The sequence below is a fragment of the Triturus cristatus genome, chromosome 10 (genome assembly GCF_964204655.1).
Source record: "Triturus cristatus chromosome 10, aTriCri1.1, whole genome shotgun sequence".
Lineage (NCBI taxonomy): Eukaryota > Metazoa > Chordata > Amphibia > Caudata > Salamandridae > Triturus > Triturus cristatus.
The window spans coordinates 1,041,226,812-1,041,251,815 of record NC_140593.1 but is presented as its reverse complement, the minus strand read 5'-3'; the positions used below and the strand labels follow the sequence as shown (position 1 = coordinate 1,041,251,815).

At 44.3% G+C, this 25,004-nt stretch overlaps 1 protein-coding gene across 2 annotated transcripts in view; it reads right to left on the bottom strand.

Annotated features, from left to right (window-relative positions):
• SMURF1 (SMAD specific E3 ubiquitin protein ligase 1) overlaps window positions 1-25,004 on the bottom strand; it is a 241,690-nt gene that overhangs the window by 2,508 nt on the left and 214,178 nt on the right. For both annotated transcript variants that reach the window (XM_085629135.1, XM_085629136.1), the window contains 2 exons: window positions 14,721-14,922; window positions 13,669-13,753 (listed from right to left, as the gene is read on the bottom strand). In XM_085629135.1, coding sequence (XP_085485261.1) covers window positions 13,669-13,753; window positions 14,721-14,922 — 287 coding nt within the window. The remainder of the gene's footprint in view (window positions 1-13,668; window positions 13,754-14,720; window positions 14,923-25,004) is intronic.

Sequence of the window (25,004 nt, the reverse complement as noted above, 5' to 3'; positions counted from 1 at the left end):
TTCCTTACCTTTGAATAGATACCAAAGCAATATCCTTCCCAGAGGAGGGGCTGTGGACAGGTTTCAGACTAGAAAGTGCTGAAGATCGAACAGGCAAAATGCCCGTCCCTGCAGACGTGACTGTCCAGACAGCAATGCTTGGTAAACGTGTGCAGGGATGCCCATGTTGCTGCCTGACAGATTTCCAGGACTGAGACTCCACGTGCTAAAGCAGTGGTAGCAGCCTTAGCTCTGATAGAATGACCTTTTAAGCCTTCAGAAGGCTGCATCTTTGCCAGAGCACAGGGCCTCTTGACAAATGGTCCACAAGCCCACTCCGCCCTGTTTGTTGCAGTACCACATGGCAGTGGTGCTGTCAGAACACCTGCACTAGCCTTCCTTAGATTGGAGGGTGGAAAGGATTTCAATGCCTATCGTATCTCTCAGAGCTCCAGCATGTTGATGTGGAGTCTGGATTCCGACAGAGACCAGAGTACTCTGATCCACACATCCCCCAGATGACCGTTTCATCCCAGAAGTGATGCATCTATCACTACTGTGAGATCAGGCTGGGGAAGGGTGAGGGGTCTGCCTCTGACCCCATCATGATTAGTCAGCCACTGCTGCCGGTCTTGTGCAATTACCTTCAAGATCTGGACCATGCCTCTGATGCTGCACCCACTGCAACTTCAGGTCCCACTGCAGAGCCCGCACATGGCATGTGCCACCAGCAGGATGCAGGAAGCCATGAGGCCCAGAGGCCTCATTCTCATCGAAATCCAGGATAGAGGCTGAAACATCAGTATCACAGCTTGAATATCCTGGACTCGCCGCTCGGGAGGAGAGGCTTGAATCTGCACTGTGTCAATAACAGCTTCGATGAAACGGAGCGTCTGAGAGGGAGCTGCGACCACCATTACCTTGTTGAACACCTGAAGGCACTAGTAAGGTCAAAAGGGAGCTCCGTGAACTGAAAATGCATGTGGCCCACCGTTAATCACAGGTAACGCCTGTGGGAAGGCAGGACGAGGATGTGAAAATATCCGTACTGCAAGTCCAATGCTCCCATCCAGTCTCCAGCATCCAGGGGAGACCAGATAAGAGCCAATGTGAGCATCTTGAATTTCTCCTTTTGTCGGAAGTAGTTAAGGGCCCGAAAGTCTAGGCTAGGACAAAGTAACTTGTCCCTTTTTTGGACGAGAAAATAGCGGGAATACTAACCACAGCCTACTTCTGGTGCCCAGAACCCACTCTATGGCTCCCTTGGCCAATAGAGCCATGTCTTCCTCCTGGAGCACAAGTAGATGATCCTCTGTCAGCCGGTGGAATGATGGAGGCAAGGAGGGAGGGTTGTTCTCGAAGGGGAGGGAGAATAGCCTCTTCGGATAATCTGGAAAACCCACTTGTCTTAAGTCAAGTTGTGCGAAATGTGGAGGTGAATGCAGAGCCTGCCACTAACTGGTTGCCCATGGTCTGAAATGGTAAGACCAGGAGGGTCTGGAGACGGAAGCTGCCGGGGCGGGAGCAATTGGAGGGAGGGGGTGGTTTGACCTGACCTCTGGCTACCCGACCGGGGTCAGAAAGAACAGCAACCTAGTTTACGCAGTTGTTGTAGAACTTGCACAGCTCTGTGGCTGGGGTACGGCTGGCGCAGTTGAAAGCCCCTTCCCTAGCAACAAAAAGAGTGAAAGGCAGACTGGGGATAAGAGGCAACTGAGAGGCTCAAGAACTTGGCCATAGCCCGCGAGTCCTTAATGTGCTCCAACGGGGTGCATGCCTCATCTCCGAAGAGACGAGTGCCGTCAAACAGCATGCCCATGAGCGAAGCCTGGACATCCCAGATGTTCTCAACCAGGCGTGGCATCCAACAGCCACAGTCGTGGAAATAGATTCCCAGTGAGTCGGTTGATTCTAAGCCACATCGAATGGTGAACTATGCTGCATCTCTGTTACGGCTTGGGAGAGGATGGCCCAGGCCTCCTCGGGACCTGCAGCACTTGCGCAACCATTTCCCATAGAGAATTGGAATAATGGCCCAATAGGCATTCGTGTTCACCGACTGCAATGCAAGGCTGGAGGAAGAAAAAGTTTCCTTGCCCCAACTGTCCAGTCTGTCCGGGGAGCGGCAAGGAATGTGCCTTGGGAAGTAGAAGTCTGGACCACCAAGCCCAGTGGGTGGGCAGTGAGGAAGTTTGGGTCGCCCGGAGCAGGACAGAGGCGGCAGGCAATCTTCCTGTTCACAGGAGTCCCTGTGCTGGGTTTGGACCAGGTTCCCAGAAGGACGTCCGTGAGGAATTCTTTAAGAGGGAGCAAGGGTTCAGAAGAACTAGCTCCTAGCTGTAGCACCTCAGTCAAGATGTTAGTCTTGACTGCCACTGAGAGTAGGTGAAGGTCAGCTGCCCCATGCACCACCATTGCGTAAGATGCTCCCTCCTTCGTAGCCAAGGTGGGGGGGGGAGAAAGCACGAGATGTGTCCATTCCGCTGGCTTCATCCAATTCTTCATACCAGTCCATTTCCTCATAAGGCTGGTCTTCCAAAGGGTTTTAGCGATCCCTCCCATTCTTCTCCCAATCCTAGCTCTCCAGAATAGGTCTCAGGAAGCGACCTAGGCCCTGTTGGTGCCCTAATCAGCGTCGGTCTACGCAGTACTGGCTCTGGGATGACAATACAGCTAGAGTCACCGGTGGGAAGGTTGCAAAGGCATGACCGGTGCTGAACTGGATCCATGGTCGAATCCAGTAGAGGGCGTTGGGGCTGAAGCCGCTGATGTGACACCAGATGGAGTGCCGACGGCCGGGCCCAAAGGCGTGCCGGAGGAGACAGGCTGCTCAAAAAAGAGGCACATGGCCTAATAAATTCTTTAAAATGAGTGGAGGTCGCTCCAGCTCCCGGAAAAGCAGGGAGGCGCGGAGCTGACCCAGGTGCAGGTTCCAGAGAATGAGGTCTAGATTGCCAAGGCTTCCCCGGCGCGTCAGCCTACGGACAGGGGGAGGGGGAAAAGGGCACGCTTCGACTTCTTGTGCCTCTTACTCGAGTGTACGATCGTGAGTGGAATGAAGAGGACTTGGGACACATGGAGTGGGACAGGGACATTCCTCGCTACGGGGACCTGGAACTCCGAGGTGAAAGGCACAGCATCGCCTGCCGGACCACAAGCAGCTTTAGGGACTGCTCCATTTAAGCCTTCAGAACCATGGCCCGGCCGTCCGAGCACGACTAGGAGTCGTGGTCGTGCTACAGACACCACAAACAAAGCAAATGCTGGTCAATCAGCGACATGGCGCAGTGACAGGTGCCACACAGCTTAAAACCTGAAGTCTTCATGGACATGACTTCCTACACACCCAGGAAAAAAAGGGGGTTGACAAAGTCGAAACATCCTGTCAAAAAGTGACAGCAGTTCGCTCTCTTCATATTCACGCTTGATTTGCGCTGTAAAGGTGACGCGCACGTCACTTCTGGCGGGGACAATACCACGCAGAGCAGCCCGACACCACCTACTGGCACACAGGGGTATTGCTCGAAGAAAAATCTTCCGGATCCAGTCTGACACCTGGGAAATTCAAAGGGTAAGGAATCTGTTGGCTACATGCCTCTATCAGATAATGAAGATAGGCATCACAATTCAATTATTGATAGTTTTGAATAAGTATGATGCACATGGCATGCTGCTGTACCACATTTCTGTGCAAGTGGTAGGATGACACTAAATACTCCAGTGGCAGCTCTCAGAAGATATGAGTCACCTTCCTCTACCACATACAGTGAACTCATTGAGTAAAAGTAAAGTAAATCAGAATTTACATTATATATGAAATGCACTTCATAGCAATAGAGGAATTATGAGCTTGAAAACCATCACTGAATCTTTTAACATTAATTATTACCAAACTTCCTTTTAACATGTTAAATGAAGTATAATCTAAGGAGTTTGAAAGTCAATAAAAAGAACAAGCATTCAGCCAATTGCCACGAAGAGTATCAAATGCAATGATGGACAGGCAAGCAAATGCTCTGGGATCTGCATTATGGAAAAAGATTAATATACAAATCATTCTGAGGCAAACCCTTCTCCTTGTCTAGTGCATGTCCAAATCAAATTTTAGTTAACGTAAAAAAGGATTTTGAGGCAGTGTGGTCTACTTCTAAACCTGCATGCATTCCAGAGTTGGATTTAGAATGACAAAATCTGTTCAGGACCAGAACATTTGAATTCTGCTGAATAATCTAGCAGTACATGCAGAACAAAATGTGCACAAAAATAACCAGAAGCACATCTTCTATATGAAGATAAAACAGCACATGACTTAACTCCCTGTTGCAACAGTTACTGTGAGCTTTAAAAAGACAGGTTACTTGCGTGTAAAAATTGTTTTGAAACTTTAGCCTATTCTCAACTCACATACTAAGCAGTATTTCACCACCTACTTGTTTCACTCTGAAAAACATCTAAAAAAGCTTTTTGGGTGTCATCCATAAAGGTTGTCTGTTTATGTTTGGGGGATTTGTAAAGCGCATGGCTGCCCAAGGGCTGCCCAGCGATGAGGAGAGGAGGCAAGGTGGTAAGGAAGAAAAATCAAGGGAACAGCCAAGTCTTCACTTTTTTCCTGAAACTTAATTTTTAGTTTTGTTTATATGAATAGGTGAAATTAGCTGGTATGTAAATGGAGGATGAAACTATTACTTGATCAACTGTCATAATTGAGCTTAATTCAGCCTTGTAACTCGCTTTGTGTAAAGAGAAGCAACTGCCACTAAAAATATTACTTTCAAAGTCAAAAAATTCAAAGAAGACACGTGCAGACTCAGGAGAAGGCAATATTACCCAGCCTAATACAAATTTAAGTTTTGTTTTAGTGGATACCATTTTGCACCTTTAAGAAAAGTATGAATGACGGGAGTACCAAAGAGTGAGAATTGTTTTGCACTCTTTGTGTACACCTAGACTACAGACAAATGCACTTCACACCAGGTGTTAAATCGTCTCAGTTTTGCAGACTAACATGTTTGTACCGATAGCCTTCGAGCCTCAATAAGAATGTCATACTTTTATAAAAACATTTAAATGGGCAAGCTTCAAGACTTAAAAAGACATGCTGTCAAGTTCAGTAACTTGGGGAATGCACGTCAGACTTGCATTTGCTGTGGATTTAATTGATGTGGTACCATTAGATAATTATTACACTCAACTACACATATGTGTACATTAGTTGGTGGGCATATGTTGGTGCTAGACGTTTCAGTGTCGAATGATCTTTATTTTTTTCATCACATTTTGAATTAATGGAAGCTGAGGGGAAGAATACGTAAAAACAACATCCCCTGTCCAACAGCGCATGGCCTATTGACTGGTGATGTGACTAGCTTTAGGTGGAACTTCGTCATTTCAAGTTTGCACTTGTTCCATTCCCAATGGGTAAGTATTTGGTCTATTAATGATTGATCCTGTTCTGATGCATGAGTAACTCTTTTCCATCTGCTTAGCGAGTCAACAATGGTATTCATTTCTGCTGGCAGAAAAATGCCAAGGATTTGTTCCATGGTTTGTAGAGTCCAGCGCCAATCCTTTGCACCATTTTTGACAAAGGATTTGACTTGGTCTCCCTTTATTTTTGGGGTAACAAAAAATGTGGTGTTGGCCACCAATATCTCTGACCTTTGCTGAGAAGGCTGGCTGGAACAGGAAATCTTTTGCAACTTTTTTAAAGTGATGTATAGTTATGCATCTGTTACCGACCACAGATCCATGATCTTGAGATTCCTCAAGTGTGTCACTTTTCCAGTCTGTCTCCGAGGCATCAGTTGTAATTGTTACAGCTAGCACAGGGTCTGCAAAGTGCCTATCAACAGATATTATGTTTGTTTCACCACATCGTAAGATACAGCCACTTGATAATCCAGTTTCTGCAGAATGCGATCTCTTCTTTCAGAACCATTTAAATAGAGTACTGACCTTGCATGGAAACATGCAATCAGCATTAGATGAACAAAACATTCCATTACTTTCATAATAATTTACTCAGTAAGGCATTAAGATGCCTGATTAAGGCAATGGTTTTTCTGAAAGTCCCATTTAGAGCTTAACCTTGTGAGGCAGTATAAATACGGACATTTGTGATGGACCCTCACTACATATGCATGCTGAACAGAGTGCCCTTTTCGGAGTGCCAAAAGCTGCCATTGTGAAGTGGTAGCAAGATTCCCACTTGAGAAACTAGTGCCCTGACTGGGGCTAAAATCATGGTGTCCCAAAACTGTCGAAACCCCCAATCTATGTAAGAGACAGTTGATGCCCATTACCATGCCACTCCCCTCCTAACACCAGCGCGGTCACCATGGTGGCACTGACACTTGAGATACCAGTGGCTGATGCCTCGGCACATTGCTAATTGGTAGTCTGTCAGCATAGGGGGTCCATATGTTCTCCAGTATTGTGTTTGGCTATTGGAAGTTCTGGATCTGGCTCAACACTGTATACATAGGTCCCAGGTCTTGGATAAAGACTTCATCCAACTTCAGGACAATCGTGAAGCATGTACAAGGAGTGAAGTGGTAGCATCCAGTAAGTCCATGTAGACGTTCAGCTGGGTCACTTCCAAACTGCGCGAAGATGTTCAAATCAAAGGATTGATGCCACTGGCGTAATGATGGGGCCTCCCTGCAAGGTACATGGAGGGGCCCCCTCCGGGTTCAATCAGGAGCTCTCCAGCCAGAGTGCTGTGCTGAGGGGGCCCCCTGCAGCTTGGGACCCCCGCACTGCAGGGGCTGTGGGGGCCTGTGTTACGCCCCTGAATACGAGTAGCTGTGGTTTATGAAACAAGCCTCATTTTCAAGGAAGATGTGCGTTCAATGCGAGTCAGGGTCTCCTTAACCAGGATGTGATGAAAGGGGAAAAAAGGGCTACCCTGCCATCTAAAACTATCATCAAGAAGCCAATAATCTACATGGTGTGCCCTTCAATTCATTTAGAAGCAAGCACTGTAGCAATTACCACTGGAAAACTGTAGAGGAGCAGCCGCTGAGCTCTGAAAGTGCATGATAATACACCTAACAGGTTTGAAAGAGAAAGCATGTGTATGAGTAAGTACTATAGCTTTAGAGAACAGCAGGTTCCACTGTGGACATAAATCCCCCTTTCAGCAAGACGTGAAGTAGAAAATGTAGGCTATGGAGACTCCTTTCCTTAAGGTTGAGGGGCATTCGGTAGAGTGGAGCTAAAAGCCTGTCTGCCTTATTGGCGGGTTACTGAGGATTTACCAGACTGAGAATAAATCAAGACTATGGGATACAATGATAATGGAGAGACTATCTGCTGCCGTGCCTGAAAGTAGGGAAAGATTTTTCTCGATGGAAACTGCAATATTAAACGACAGACAGGAGATGAAAGCATTATGCACCCCCTAAATTGAGGGCTCTTAAATAGAATAATCATTCCACACAGGACTTCTAGAAAAGTTAAAGCTGTTTGGACACTAAGGAAGCCGTGGAAGATATGATCTTCCCTCAATGGGATGGGCTGGGTGGGGCTTAGAGAAGTTAAGGTAAAGCAATGGGCAGAGGATATTAGGTGGGTAAAAAGAAGAAAGTTTATTTGAGGGGTTTTCTTTGATGCAAAGGAAACAGTGTACTAGAATGTGCCGTATAATACTTGTGTTGCCTTAGAGTTTTGATTCCCTCTGATCCTGAAACACAAGTGACAACCGCATAACAGCCTTAAAAATGTCTAAAACAAGCACTTCGTGTGCCAGTGCAGTAATAGCCTTGGCTCTTGTGGAATGAGCCAGCAAGCCGCCTTGGTCAATGAGTAGCAGATTTAAAAGCAGAGCGCAATCCATTATGAGATGGTGTTCTTCGGCCTTGCCCTTCTTCGCTCTAGCAAATCCTACAAATCCCACAAACAGCTGACAGTCCACACAAAGTTGCTGATGGGAGGACAGATGCTCATGTTCATGAATTCTGGCTCCAAACTCTCCAGGCCAATCCATGACAGTAGTAGGACTTGGGCCCGGTTGGTCCTAACTTTCTTCAGAACTCATGCAGGAAAGGTCCTGGCAGAAAGGGATACAGGTGTCCCAAGTTTCACTGCAGTCAGAATGAGTGTCTGAGACACAGAGAACTTAGAAACTTCTATGCGCTGACCTGCTTCATTTCGTTCTCTCGGCAGAGGCAAAAAGATTGAGACATGGCGGAAGAGACCTTGCGCCACATTAGGATGTAAATGCCACTTGTGATCCACTAGGTGTCAGCAGCTGAGTTTGTCTGTCCTGGCATTTAGAGATCCTGCCAAATTATATACTATTCAGGAAAACACTCTGGTGTTCCAGCCCTTTCTTGAGGCATAGTGTTGTCTGGCAAGGGTTCATGACCCCACCCGCACTATCGTTTGCAATACCACATGGTGGAGGCGTTATCCATGAGCACTGTACCACCATCTCTGATGCATTGGAGGAAGGCCTTCAATGTCAAGTGGATATCTCACAGCTCCAGAAGGTTGATGTGGAACCAGGCTTCTGGTGGAGACCAGATGTCTTATCTTCACGTCTTCCAAGTGGCAGCCCTAACCCAAACACAATGCATCAGACACCAATGTAAAGCCCTGAGTGGGGAGAGACAGAGGTCTTCCGCTGACTAAATTGCGGTCCAGCAACCAGCACTGCAGGTCGATTGCATTCTCTTCTGGACGAGATCAGAGAAGCCTTCCCGATCCTATGCCAACGGACTTCGGATCCTACTGCAGTGCCTGCATATGTCACTTGATATGCTTTACTAGCAGAATGCTGGAGGGCCATTAGCCCCAGCAGCTTCAGAGTCATCTTCACTGAGATCCAGGACAGAGGCTGAAACAGCGGGATCATAGCCTGAATGACTTGGACTGTCTGTTCCGGGAGAAAGCATGAAAGTGCACCATGTCCAGAATGGTTCTGATATAGGGGAGCAACTGTGAACCAGTCAGGTGTGGCTTTGTTTATAGAGTATCCCATAGAATATGAGGTTAGCCAACGTCTGGAGGTGGGTGGCAACTGCCTGGGGGCCATTCAACATTCAGTTGTTGAGGTAGGGGGAACACTGGAACCCCTGACCTTCAAAGATAGACAAAAACCACTGACATAACTTTTGTGAACACCAAAGATTATCTAGTGACGCCGAATGAGAGCACAGCGCACTGGAAACGCTCCTGCCCCACTGTGACTCGAAGATAGCACCTGTGGTCCCGCATGACAGGGCAGTGGAAATACGCGTCCTGCAGGTCTAAAAGTTACCATCCTGTCTCTAGGGTAAAGGGCAGACAAAACCTGGGCAAGGGCGATTATCTTGATCTTGCCTTGCCCCAGGAAGGCATTGAGAAGGCAAAGGTGCAAAATAAGTCAAAGGCATCTGCCGTTTTTAAGCACCAGAAAGTAACGGGTGTAAGAACCACGGCCTATTTCCGATGCCAGCGCCCTCTCTATTGCTCCTTCGTCCAGAAGGGCCAGCACTTCCTGCTGCAAATGTGACAGATGGTTATCCATTAGGGGATGAGAGGGGATTGGGAGAAAGAAATGATTAGGTATAACCTCGGTGGACAATCTGTAGCTCCCACTAGCTCGAAGTTATCATTTGCATCACTCGCAGAAAAAAACAGATTATGCTCCCGACAGGGTGGTTATGTGTCCCAAAAGACACGCTAAAGAGATTTTGAGGTTTCAGAAGTGGCGAATGATTATGATATAGAGGCTGCCCCTTCTGGCCATGTTGTCTGTGGGTTCTTGAGGCGACTAAAAGGCTGGTTTGTTTGCTGGATAGGCTGAGCTTGATGGCTATACTGGCAGTCGCTACAATAGCCAAGAACAGAAGTAAACTGTTTGTACAACTGATGTGGCAGGCAGATAGGCCTAAGGAGCACACTGTGGACCTATCATTAAACTGCTCAAGAGCTGAATCTGCCTGCTCACCAATAAGGAGCACGCCATTGAGAGGTATGTTCATAAACGTTGCCAGAGAAGTCCATAGACCTCATCCAGGCATGCCTCCTGATAGCTACACTAGCGCCACTGCCATGCCTAAGCAATCTGTAGAGTCCAATAGACAGTAGATGGGAAATTTAGCTGCTTCCCAGCCATGTGAAGATTTGGCCAATTTCTTTCTCTAGAAAGTAGAGAAAATATACTATGAAATAGAGACTGCAGCTTAATAGTTCCCCTTCATTACAAACGGATAATTCCCCCCAAACAGCATTTACACTGCTTTTAACTGACGATACCTACCTGGCTCAAGATAGGGTGCCTTCTGCATCCACAAACAGACTGTATGCATGGCCTCTATTAGACATGGTTTCTTTTAAATGTCTTTTAGACAGTGTCAAATCAGGTTTTCCCAGGGATCCTCTTCCTATCTCTGGGCTCATGCAGCTTGAGCTGTCATCTTTGCTGTCAATTATGGACCTCCTGAATGCCTCTTTACAGGAAGCAATGGTTCCATCAGAGTGGAAGCATGCTATGGTACTCCCCCTTTTAAAGAAGGCTAATACAGACCCTGATTTGCCCTCCAATTACCGGCCTATTTCTCTGTTACCGTTTATTTCAAAGATTTTAGAGAAGCACATTTATTTACAGCGGTCTGATTTTGTAGAATCACAAAAACTTCTTCACCCATCCCAATCGGGCTTCCGAGACGGTTTTTCAACTGAAACAAATCTTCTCGGAGTCACGGAAAGACTGCGTTGCCACCTAGATTTCGGAGATACAGTGGCTCTTGTACTGCTTGATTTAAGCGCAGCATTCAACAGTGTCTCACACCGTGTTAGTGAAAACTTTAAGATCATTGGGTATTTGTGGTTCACCTCTTAACTGGCTTATTTCATTTGTTGCCAATCGGACCTTCCAAGTCTTTTCTCCCGTAGCTAGCTCTGATATCCATCCTTCACCTTATGGGGTAACTCCGGGCTCCTTTCTCAGCCCTCTATTATTCAATCTGTATGTTAGAACTTTGGCGGATGTTGCCAAAGAAGCTAGGCTGTCTTTGTTCTCTTACGCAGACACCCAGGTTATCTTCTCGCTCTCAATGGAGACGGTGGCCGAGACTCTTCCCCATCATTGACGACTCACTAACTATGCAACATCAAGCTGTTAAGGTAGCTGCCACATGCTTCACCATCCTGAAATGGCTAAAAAAAGATTTGGATGCTGCCAGAACCTACCCAGAGAACAGTAGTGCAGGCTAGATTGGACTACGGTATCATTCTTTATCTGGGGGGGCAAACTAGGAGGTGACTCGTAGGCTACAGATGGTTCAGACTTCTGCTGCAAGACTGCTTTGCCAGGTTCCTAGAGCTACCTCCGTTTCTGGTCACCTGAGTGACCTCCACTGGCTCAGGGTGGAGAACTGAATTAAGTTCAAAGCCCTGAGCTACATGTTCAGAATCAAAACAGGTGTGGCCCCCAATATCTGCAGTCCTTAGCTCATCCCTATGTGCCTTCTCGTGGTCTCCGCTCGTCCACCCAAGGGAAATTTTCTGTGCCTAGAGTCAGACTATCCCGGATGGGCGGCCGATCGTTTGCAAATCTTGGCCCCTCCTTATGGAATTCCCTCCCTACATCTATTCAGAATGAAACGGTGTAGGTCCAATTTCGCAAATCCTTAAAAACTTGGCTTTTTAATCAATAATCATTAAGCTGGTATCTGTTCCGTGGCCTGGTCGGCATCAGGAAATCCTTTTTGGGTAGCTGTTGCACCTTATAAATTAAATGAATAATAATAATAATAATCCTGGACAGGCTACATGAGGAAAAGATGCAAGTCATCAGGGACAACAGGTAAAACTTGTGATGAAGTCCCAAAGGGCATATGTAGAACACCGGACAAGGAAGTGACAAGCTTGCTGAAGAGAACATGGAGAACATGAGATTCCCAAAAGTATTAATGCATTTTTACTCCCTGTTCAGAGGAGTGGTAGGGAAGACATAAGGGTTGACCTTGCTCAATGAGGCCTGGAAGACCAGGCTCCCAGGCGTGGGACGCAGAGTCAAAAAGTCCTGAACACTTAGGGCTGGACAGTTGCATTGGGCCTGTTCACTGGAGCACCGGAAGAGGGTTTGCCAAAGGCCCGAGAAGGGAGCCTAAGAGGTTCATTAAATGGAAGCAGGGGATCAGTATTTGTTTGCTCAGGCTGAAGCACCTCCGTAAGGACATTAGGCTTCACCTCAATCGTTGATATCTGGAAATCGAGAACCTTGGCGCCCTTTGCAGGACCCAGCGGTTATCGAATTGTCCTGGCTGCTGTCATCTGTACATAGTTGGGCAAATTCATACCAAGCATCATAATAGTCATCAGAATCTGTTACAAATAATGTATGCAACATTTGAGCTCTTTCTTAAGGCAAGGTCAGTGCATCAGAGTCTAAAGGGTAGCTCAAAGCCTGTGGGATAAAAGAATCAGGGAGCTGCGAGAGTCAAAACAGGGCATGTGTCATTGCTCCAGGATCAGAGTTAGCAAAGAAGCAGTGAAGAACCCATAACAGGTCCTCAGAGTTCAGCTGGGGCAAAGGGCGGACCCCGGAAGTGGCCCAAAGGTGCACCAGAGAGCCTGTAATGTACCAAAAAGTCAAAAAGCCTCAGCATGGCTTCACTTGATTGTTCAATTTGCTATGACATCGCTGATGGCCATGAAAACTCTGGTTGCTTAAGGAGCTAGGTCGGAACCGGCTCTGAAAGGGAACAGCTTCTGGAGAAAGACTGGGAGGCGCATTGACACCCTTTGATTAACCAAAAGATTGACAGCCACACCAACAGAACGTTCCCATCAACTGGTCATGGCGTAGTGTCTTTCGGTGTTTGGTGAGGCAGAGCACCTCAGACTCGTGCAACCTTGGGATTCATCAAAGTGCAGTAACTTGAAGTCTCTGAGCCGTGCTCTAACCCTAGGCACCACAAGCAAACCTGATGGGGATCTTGAGACAGTCACTACAAGGGAGTTGAAATTTTCCCTTGCACACTGGATTTTCAACAACTTGTAGGGGATTAAAGCTCTCATGAACAGACCAGAGGTAGCAACATATCCGCATTTAGTGGTGCGTAAGTGCCACCTAAAAGCAGTACCAAGCATCACTTTTAGAGCGGAAGAATGGCGTCAAGAGCCCACACATCACCACCTACAGGCGCACAGAGGTATTGCTGAAATCTGGGAAATATTGAAAAGGTGAGGCATCCGCAGTTAGACTGATCTATCAGAAAATCTAATTAAAATAAGTCGCAAAAAAAAAAAAAGAAACACACTATGGTCTAGTGTGTACTATCTATAACCATACTACGATTGTCAACTCGTACAATGATCTTGGAATATAATTACTCTTTACAATTAATTTAGAGGGTCGAGCCATCCACTCTACGCCATATCTTGTAAATATTAAAATGGCAGTAAATACGCATGTACTAATTTACAGTGAAGTAAAAAATAAAATAAACCTTCCTAATATTCTATGGTTTGGATATGTAGATGTCTCTATAAATTTAACCTTTAGCAGGCCTGTAGGACTCAAATTAATGGAAAGAGGACCGGTCAGACCTCAGGGTATGACTGTCCCACTGATAGCTACAAGAATGTATACTGTTGGACAAACATCGTCAAATAAGGTTAGGATGAGGAGACTTATGACAAAGGTACATGAAAATGAAATTAGGCAAATCATGTGGAAAATTAATTTAAGCTTACCAGGTATGAGCTTTAGGTAGGTTGTCTGTGTTGGCATCAATGAGGTGAATGGTAAACAGTCTGGGGCCAGCAGCTCCTGTAGAACCTTACAAACATCATTAACATTTTTGAGCAACCATGTCAATGTATGTTGCACATATAAAATTTATGATACTGCTGCTATAACTTGCTATGCATTTGATCCTGCATGATTATTTATATTTTTTTCTACAGTGACTTTTCTCATCCTAAATGCATGCCTCCATACTAGAGGAGTTGTTCCAGACAACATATCTTTGGAATGCTTAGCAGTTGAGCCATTTTACAGTACTTAATACCCAGAATAAAATGTCAGTACTTTTGTATGCATCGTCTCTTTAACAGTGTAGAGTGTCTACAGCTCTATCGTATCAGAGTTAAGGCCTACTTCATAGGTTACAGCTCATTAAAGTAGGTGCGTATTTTAGTATTTGCATACCATGCTCAGACATGTATAAATGCACCATTTATGGTCCATTGCATCATCAGAATATTACATTCATCTCAATCTGTTTAACTATCATTTTCAGTAACAGGGAATTAAATCCCATCAATGAAGTAAGCATTCTGATAATGTATTGTGAACAAGACATGGTCTACAAACTATCATGCACACTGTGCTAACAGACTAGGTTGGAAGTGGTGGCATCCAAGATCTTTCGCTAACCTGTAAGAACTTTCCAAATTCTAAACAAGCAGAAAATCCTGAAAGATTTTTATTCTAAGTAAGGTCACACAACTCTTTCTATCAAGAGGATAACTATACTTCATGTACAGTATGAAAAGTATTCACACTCATTTTATGACCCTACTTAACATGGAAATGGGACACAATGAAGACTGAACTGTCTATGGATGCTCACACTAGTTACGTCTATAATGGAGCTCAATGATACTCAATCAACTGGCATATTAATGTGAACCCAAAGAATTCAAACATGTAACCTAGAGGACGTAGACCAGTCTCTGTGGCAAATACTTTCATAAAGAAATTACTTTTCACATCTGATTTAATCATTTTACTTCAGACTCACCTTGTAAAGCCTTGAATCCCTGCAGAGGAACGCGGGTAGACCCTGTCACAAACTGGAGAAGCCGTGCTCTTCTTTCCTCATCAAAGGTCTCCACAGCCTGCCAGAACCACTTCACGATATTGCTGTCAGCCATACAGTGTTTAAGACGTGTGTTCACCTTCCAGTCATTCAGATCAATTTTATCTAAACCACCTATGATTAACTGTAAAACGATTGACAAAGCAAAACGAAGTATAAGAATATGAACTTCAAAAGTTACATTGAAACACTGGCACATGTCTATTTACCAAAAGACAACTTAGCACAATAATGGACTGGTCTGCCAAATGAACCTTGGTTAGAAACCACCTCTGTATTCCTTTTCCCTCTCCCTAGCAAGTTTGTAATTTCCTTCTTTTAGTCCTCACGCTTTCACAGCCTATCTATATTTATGCCTACCATTTTCCTATTTTATGCCTCGAAACGGGTTGATTTTCTAGAAATTGCCTGCTTTTTATAAATAATAAAACTCAGACACAAATGAGTGAAGAGTGGGGCTCCGCTGCTCTCATCACTAAGCCACTCAGAACAAAAATCCCCTGCCCACCCAACTACTGAAATAGTTTACACAATCTGCTGATCACTTTCTAAATCAAGATATCTAGAAACTATAGACAATGTATTTCACATTTTCCTCAAAAACAAATATTTTTGAGGAGAACCATGTGAATGCGGCTTGTGAAATATGGAATCAATGTTTTAACTCTACAGTTAGTCATCAGTGAAGACCCTGACAAAATCTATTCAAACTTTTAAACCACCAATAAATCTTATATCATAAATTCTTCAAAGTAGTGATTATCTACCCAAATGAAAGACTATCATGGGTCCTAAAATTAACAAAAGTTAGTGTGACTTACAAGAAAATTCAGCATTAATGGTGGCAGTGGGAAGGATTTCCACTTCAAATAATGATCCTCAGAACATTTTCTTCATCGCATTATGCTCTAGCCGTGTTAAATACCAGATAATATAATCTAGGTTTAACCAAAGTCATTGGGGAAGGGCAATAGATTCACTAGATACAATGTTCTTCTGAATGCACATATGCAAAATATCTTCCATTTGAAGTAACATGAGGATTTGGCCAGAAAGTTAACACTGTTTTGAGAAATCTTTTAACTGCCAAAAGCACTTTCAATAGGAGGCAGTTGGTTGGATTGTACAACAGCAACTGTGCGTTGAAGGATCAGTATTTGCAAAACATGCCCACATAGTCTACATTACTCTTCAACAGCCTCCCAGGTAATCAAAATGCAATAATCTTGAATTCTTCGCCCACCTAATAGAAAATGGAAACTGTCAAAGGAATGTTCAGGCACAAAGATTGACTGCTAAAGTTAATGATCTTTTATGGACCAACAACAGACGTTACGCACTTATGAAATAAATTCACAGAGTTGTAGACATCAATTTATATGGAAGCATGAAGTCAACAACATGTAATGTGATTTCTGTGTAGTGCAACATTCACCATTTCTTTGGCATCCTGACACTTGACGTTCTCAGAAAGAATTTGGTCTACAATTAGGAGTTTACCTGATTTTAAGGAGGGGGAGCCGAAAGACATGGGGGAGGGTGTGAAGATGGGATTCACAGACGTTCCCTGGCACAAACATTTGGATCCTAACTTGGTTTGCCACCGATTCTCCCGCCCAAAGTGGGGGCCAGTTGGTGGGAGCAGCAAATGGCTGGGGCAGCTCACAAAGGCGGCAAGCCTTTGAAGCTTCCCTTCGTGGGCCCTGCCCATCCTGGGGGAGGAGGCTTAGCACCTCTATCCCAGGATGTGCATTGTTTCAGTACCCAGAGAGCGCCAGGCTCTAAACCCAGGGGCCCAGAAACAGGTCTGGTGATGGCAGCTGGTGAGCAGCCACTCAGCCAGGACACTAGACTTAGGTCGTTTTGCAGGGGGCATCTGTAAGATGCCCTCTGAGTGCATTTTTTCCTTAAACTCCACACTGGCATCAGTGTGGGTTTAATGTGCTGAGAAGTTTGATACCAAACTTCCCACTTTTCAGTAAAGCCATTAGGGTGCTGTGCAGTTCGTAATGACAAACTCCCAGCACCATATACTCTTTATGGTATTACTACACTTACAATGTCTAAGAATTGGCTTAGACATTGAAGGGGTACAAGGCTCAAGCACCTGTACGCTCACCACTGGTATAGTGCACCCAAATAGAGGGGTGGCTTACCTATGCCAGGGCAGTGGGTTGTAGGCATGGCACACAGGGATGTGTGCCATGTTGACTTCAGTTTGTTGTGCACCAAAACACGCGACCTGCAATGGCAGCGTGTGTGTAAAAGTACAGGGCCTGTAAGGGTGGCAAAATAAGTGCTTTAGCCCTTAAAGGCCTTCCCTGGTCACAATGACCTTGGTACCTATGGTACCTTTTATAAGGGACTTACATGTGGCCAGAGAGGTGCCAATTGGGATTTGCAACAGTACAGTTTAGGGAAAGAACATAGGCCCTGAGTACCTGGTTAGCAGAAACCCAGGGCACACTCAAAGTACATCAACAGTTTGGCAAAAAGTGGGGGCAACCATGCAAAAAGGGGCCTTTTCCTACAACTGGTAATTCACAAAGTCAATGGAGTTGATGAAAGTAGACAGGGAAAGTCAGACTGGTCGCTGTTGGCTTTGTATGGTTACACTGAAATCTCTGTGGCAAGGATGTGATGGTTTTAAATTCAACCCAACCTTCGACAGTTAACACCGACTCAAAAAACTTGGGACAAATGCGGTCACTTTAGACATCGATCTTGAATGAATTGAGAATGGTAAAGTCAGTGCCTTTTTATTTTATTAAGGAACTGGCTGCTTCTCAGTGGCTAGTTAAGAAAGACTTCTCTAGCTTCTTTTTCCTTTTTCCTCAGTTCTCATGTTCTGCAAGCATGGATCCAAGACTTATACACGTCTAAAATATTTGTAGGTCTGGGCGAAACTGAAATAACCGCATAATTTTGCATTTTTCTTGTTGTGAAAAAAATGCATCATTATGCCACATAATTACACCACAGTTTGCAGCAAAATTATAGCACCGGGGCAAAGTGAACAACCAGAATTTGAGTGGCTGTTGCTTGCAGCACGTTTTCCATTTTTTTGTGGCAAGAAATGCAGCCTTGTGTAAAAAGATGACACTGGCACTTCTTTAAAAAAATATCTTTATTGGTTTTATACATATAGGTCATCCCTGACCCCTGAACCCCCCCCCCCCCACCCCTCCACCCTTTTTCAGACTTTACCCGTACCGAACAGAGCGACGATTTGAGTTCATCAACATTAAAAAAAACAGAGCATATAATTCAAAGGTGCAAAACAGTTAATCATATATACATTACAATCCAATCTTATGTTACGTAATTAAATCTGGGCTAGCATTCATCATCGTACTATGGATCTATAAGGAGCATCTATCTGTCCCCAGTGTGATTTCGTATCCACTGCAATACTGGGTCCCAAATTGCCAATCCTTTTTTACGTTCATTACGCCCTTTTCTTTTGTAGATAGCCACCTCTAGGCTACATGTTGCCAATAATCGGGCTCTCCATTGTTGGAACACCGGTGGATTTGTGTCTAGCCATGCTGAAGCAATGCACAACCTTAAAACAGCCAATGCCACAAAAATTAATCCTTGCATATGTTTTGGCCGCCTAGCGTTCGCTGTGCCTAGTAATATTTCCTCCGTTGAGATAATTATTCCTATTTTTAGAATCTCTGAAAGAAATCCTGATATTTCAATAATCAAATTTGTTAATTCATCGAAAGAGGCGAATATGTGCACAATATCAGCCTCGAATAGTGCACAGCGTGGACATGTCGTCCCTTTTCCGGACCCCCATTTCGCTATTTTATTTAGGGTGTAATACAGTGAGAAGAAGGTTTTATAGAATTGGGCTTGTAATTTTATAGACATTAAGCAAGTCTGAGATAGTTTGTAGGAGTGGTGGGGAGTTTGGGGCAAGACTCCAAGTTTAACCTGCCATTTAGCCAGCCATTTCTCCATATCATCTGGATAATGCGAGTTCATAGACTCAAACGTCCCCGATAGTTATGGTAGATTTTTTAAGCAGGTTCTCCATAGTTTGAATTGCCTGAAATTTTATCCTACCACCCCCTTTCTTTATCAAAAAATCTCTCACCTGTAAAAATTTTAAAAAGTCCATATGGCTAAGTTTATAGACCTTTCGTAATTCCTCAAAGGTTTTCAGCCCAATAGACGTATAAAAACAACCAAGCTGTGTAATCCCAACCTGTATCCACCTATCCATGCAACTATCCCTGAAAATCTCTGGGAGGTCTTCATTATTATATAATGGTGTATAATGGGAGAATCGCCCAAGGCCCAGCGGTTTTCGTACATTGCTCCAGACCTTGAATATGCCGGAGATGGTCTTAAATCTGACCTTCTTGAAGTAACTATCATTAACATGTCGCCACAGGCATCCTCTACAACCAACACCCAATAGAAGTTCTTGTGGTGTGGGGATATTGCCATTTAATCTACTATTCATCCCTGTAGAAAATAGTTCAGTGCAATATCTCAATGTGGTAGCCCAATAAAACAGTTTAAAATTGGGCATTGCCAGTCCCCCTCTCTCTTTAGGTAGAGTAATAAATCCGAAGGCTCTACTTGGCCTCTTATATCCCCATATAAACCTAGAAAAAAGATTCTATAGATTTAAACAATTGGGGTGGGAATTCCAAACATATCGTTCTGAAAAAATATAAAAATCTGGGTAAAAAGAGCATTCTGATCACATTGCATCTACCCCCTTTAGTTAGATGCAAATTATTTAACCGGACCAATTCTTTTTTTGTATGTTGTATTAAGGGTTCCACATTATTACTAACTATACTTTAAAATGTAGCTGTTATACTGACCCCCTAAGTATGTGTCTCTCTCCATAACTGTCGTCTCTCATCTTGATTTTGAAATTAAGAATAATCTGGGTTTTGCCTTGGTTCAGTTTATATCCAGCTACTTCTCTGAAGATTTTGGCCTCCTCTTCTATTGAGTTTATCGCATTGATGGGATCACTAGTAACTAGGGCAATGTCATCCGCATACGCCAATGTTTTTGTAGAGTGACCTCGTGCCCTGAATGGTGGAATTAGCATTAGAGGAGAACAGGGGCACCCCAGTCTTGACCCCCTAGTAATGATGAATTTTTCTGACAATAACCCATTAACCATCACCACGGCTGACGGTTCGATGTATAGCATTTGCACTGCTTTAATAAATCTCTCCCTGATCCCACTATTTAGCATCGTAGCCCAGAGATATTTCCAGGAGACGCTATGGAAGGCCTTTTCGGCATCGAGTAGGTTAAGTGCCATAGGGTCTCCGGCCGCCTCCGTATAGTCAAATAGTGAAATCACCCTTTGGACATGATCGGTTGTAGATCTCCCTGGAATAAACTCATGTTGGCAGACAGATATAATTTTATACATAATCGGTGCCAGTCAACTAGCTAGCAGTTTAGAATAGATTTTAGAATCCCCGTTTATCAACGTGATAGGACAATAAGACCAGAGTTCTGTAGGGTCTTTGGTTTCTTTTAAAATAAAAATAAAAAGACTACGAACTTAGCTGAGGACCATGAGGCTGGTGGTCTCCCCCCTGAAAGATATGAACAAATAAAGTCAGCATTATTTCCTTTAATTGAGATGAAAATTTAACAAAAACTACGTTGGAATTCCATCCATACCAGCTGCTTTTCCTGTAGCTAAACTATTCATAGAGAGAAGGATCTCCTCCAAGTATGGAGAATTATCCGGACTATCTTGATCCTCTTCCTCAAATCTTGGTGGTGAGTTTAGGTTTAAAAATACCTCAAGTTTTTCCTGATGAATCTCTACCTTTTCATATAATTTCTGATAAAATCGTTGAAACGCAGCTCTTATTTAATTGGATTCAGTCTTTTTCTCAAACTCTGGATCCTTAATTTCTCTGATTAGATTAGCTGAACTTTGTTCTCGGGTATGTACCGCCAATTGGTGGCCCACCTGTTCATTTAATTCATATATTTTCTCTTTATGCGTTGTTGCCTTAGCTATAGCTTTTTCTGTTAAAATATCAATAAGATTTTCCGGCTTAGTTCACTATCTGATGCCCGCCCCTCCTGAACGGCCTTTATCAATCCTTCCTCAACTATACCCAGATTTCGCTGTAGAACAGCCATTTTTTGTTTAGCCTCTTTATTAGAACTAAGAGAGAATCGTAGCGTCTCCCCTCTGATGCAAGCCTTGAGGGCGTCCCAAACCACATCTATTGTTGTGCTAAATAGATTATCCTCTAGAAACCCCAGTATCCATCTCCTCATATGCTGACAATATTTTTCATTAACAGTGCTCTTTCAAACGTCCATATTTTCATAGTGGATCTCATTACTCCACATTCTAGATTTAACATAAGAGGGTTGTGATCCGATAACAATCTTGGCAATTTTTCTATTGTGCTGGCAGATCTTAAAGAGCTAGAGACAAACATATAATCCAGCCTCGCATGCAAAGAGTGCGGATTGGAATAATACGTAAATCCTGGATCCCCTGAATGCTCTATTTGCCAACCATCAATCAATCCATGCAATAAGCACATTTTTCAGAGCCTGGTAGACTTTGGGCTTCCTGCCCTGATATTTGAAACCTGGGTCCGACGACCAGTCACCTGGAATATTTAAATTATAATCGCCACACACTATTAACGGGAGAGGTCAGTGAACCAATTCATTGGATATGACAGTCAGTACATCAGGGTCATCGCTAACATTACCATAGATTGTACATAGTGTCATTTTACTTTCCCCATTATCATAATGGCATTCTGTAATCGCCCACCGCCCAAACTTCTCAGATAAAGAGAGTGAATTGCAGGTCGCCCCCTTTTTCTAGGATAGCCACTCCCCTAGTTCGCACCCCTTGTGTTGTAGCAGTGATGAGTCTGTACCCTAATGTGTTGAGCAAGTATCGTTGTGACCCCTCTATTGGTGTCTCTTGTAGACATATGATGTTAGCCCCGGTCATCTGTAATCAGACAGACACACTGTCTTTTCTTTGCATCATTGAGGCCACATATATTGGCGGTCAAAATTTTCAGCCTAGCCATAATAATGCTTCTCCAACCCATCCATACCCATCTGTGAATGTATCCACAGTTTAGTCGACACTTGCCCTTGTTTAACATTTCTATATTCATATTGGCTCCTCCTGTCTGCACCTTTCGTGTTCACCTCGTGTCTGAAATCCCCCCCTGCCTTGCCCTCCCCCTTCCCACCCCCCGCCATTATCTAGGCCATCAGGCTCAATCCTGAGCCTGTGTGAAAGCGTCTAAACCAACTTCACCCACTCTCCACCTCCCCCCTCCCCTCGTATATATACACAAACTCCTAGCCCTCCCTTCTCTCCTCCCCTTTTACAATTTAACCACTCTCTGAATCCAACTGAAGAGGAGAGTGAAGAGTCTAATACACACATAATTAAAAATAGTGTAAGACCATCAGGGCCATCTATTGGTTACTCTCGGTAGTCCCGGATTTCCCTGCTGGGATTACCTTCAGTGCTCTTCCAGCTTGCATCTCCGACGTGAAAAACAGAGTTCGTCCTTGCGAAATTACTTTTAGTTTAGCAGGGTTCTGGAGAAAAGCCAATGCCCCTGTTTTTTGGAATGGGGTAATCAATTGCCTGAGCCTCCATCGTCTCTCTACTGTGGCATGAGCAAAGTCGGGTTTTGCGAAAATTCTACAAATTCCTTCTTTTATTAGGGCTTGCCAGGTCATATACAGCCTGTCGGAGCAGAAAGTTTACAAAGTATATTAATATTACTCTTGGATATGACTGGTCGTTTTAAGAGCGCTTTGATATTGTCATCGGAAATCTGTGCACACGTTGGATTTCTTTATCCCAGTCCCATTGTTTTAGTTCTGGTAGCGCATTTTTCAACAGGTTTATTGTAAATGTTCGGATATCGCTGCCTTCACTATTCTCAGGGTTCCCTAGAATCCTTATATTATTACGGCGCTGGTGATTCTCTGAAAGACGTCATGTGGAAGCTTGAAGAGGCAAAGAATTCTCTTGTGAGGTTGCCTGCGTTTTTAGGGTATCCACTGTGGTTTCTAGGGCTTCCATCCGTTTTTCCACCATGCTTAGTCTTTCGGCAATTTCCGTTCATGTTTTCCCAATTTTACGAATTGAGCCTTGTAGTTTATTTGCAGCTACTCAGGCTTGTCGATTTTCTGTTTTTATCTCGCTTTGGAATGATCTCAGATTGTAGGATCACGGATAATGTGGGTTCAGGTAACTGTTCCGGGTTTATGTATCCCACCATGCTCCTTTGTGGCTTCTTTACCATCCTCTTCATATCGTGCGGCCCCGAAAGGGAGAGCGATTGTGTGTCTGAATAGGCCCTCTTCTTCTCCCCCACTCCGCTTATGAGCATTCTTTTTTCCTTCCGAGAGCTTCTACTTCCTGGGCACCCTTCTCACCCCTTGTTGACTACAATTACTTGTCGAGGTGTCTACGCAATCATCATTGCTACTGCCGCTGTTTGACACCATGATATCAAATTCGCCGGATTCCTCATTCAGAGAAAAAAAAAAATTGCATGAGGTCAGGGGAGAGGTATCCCATCTTGGTATTTTCCTGTATGCCTTCTTCTAAAGCAGGAGGAGGATGCATTATTTCTTGACTCGTACATGAGTTACTTATCTCTTTCGCTATTTTTTCTGCTTCAATCTTATCTTTGTTGAAGGGGGTAGCCTGTTCCATATTGCTTTCCTTACTTTTATCCCTTTCCTCGCTCTCTTGATGAGCATTTACGGGATTCTCTTGTATACCCAATATAGTGTTCTCACATATTGACCCCCATGACACTCGCTTGTTGTTTGGATCAGGCATACTCTCAAGCATAAGAAATCCCACTAGCGACAGAGATATTTGTTGGGTCAATCATCTGACCTCCCTCCTTAGCGTTCATGCCCTTCGTGGAAAACAGACTTGTGATGACAATTTGCTTTTTTCACCGATTCTCCTGCAGTTACATTGTTTAAAGTCTTAGTATTCTTTGAATTAATGCTCTTGCCCTTCTTAACAGCACATTGGTCGGACTTCCTCGGTTCGGAGTCCGATTTCTGGTCGGTTTCTCGCCGCGCTGAGGCTGGCTGTACCGTTGAGGGTGTCTTGGACCGCGCTCCTCGCGCTGCCATGGCTTTTACGCAATGCACTCTGAGGACTCCGGCGTCACGGTTGCTAGGAGACCCCAGCCGGCTTCCGTATGAGATTCCCCAGCCGGAGACCGCCGTCAGCAGCAGCCCGGCCAAAGCCTCCCAGCGCGCACAGCAATCCCTGCTTCATTCAGCCTTTCCGGCGGCTCGCTTCTCTATCGGCGTTGGATCTCCTTCTCGCCAGCCGGTTTACCGAGGCCAGAAATTAGAATCAGCAAGCATTCTTGGCCACACTGGAAATAAGCCCTCGTTGAGGGTCGAGGCGAGGTGGAGGTAAGCGACCGAGGTCTTACTCAGACACCATCTTGGCCTCCCTAATTGTAGCACACTGGCACATTTTGAACTAAAATATAGTGCTAAATGGCAGATTTGCTTTTTGCGACAGCAAATTAAAGGAATTCTGCATAGCTCTACATTTTTCAGTCCTTTACCGAATGGGAGGTTAGGGGGCATCCCAACCGGTGTGATCCGACATGGCCTTCTTCCTCACACAGGAGGGACACTTAAAAAGTGAAGACACTTCAGAAAATCTGTCACAATCAGGATCCTGACAGCAGAACGTTTAAATACATTTAAAGAATGAGAAAATGTAATCTACACTGACATTCAGAGGAAAAAAAAAAAAGACTTCTGTGTTCTAAAATCCTCTTTTCACACCCCTTAAATAAGAACTACTCTGAGAGGCAACTTCCAGATGTGTAGAGGAAGCTCCTGAAATTTAAAGAGAAAGGATTCATTTTCACAGGTGTCAATGTAAGCCTATCAGATTGTACTTTTCCTATATTTTAGACCTTTTTGAAGGCTGTAATGGTGGCATGAAATGGGCTCTTTGGAGTTCTGGCAGTCTAAATTCCAGAAAATGCCTTAAATAGGCTTCCAAAGAGTGTGGTTTATTACATGGACTCTCACACCCTGTATTTATAATTCTATGGAAAGTTGCATCAAAATAAAGTGTTCTGGGCCCACGCAGAGGGGAATTATTCCAGTATTCATGACGATCATGAAGATCTATAATACAGACCT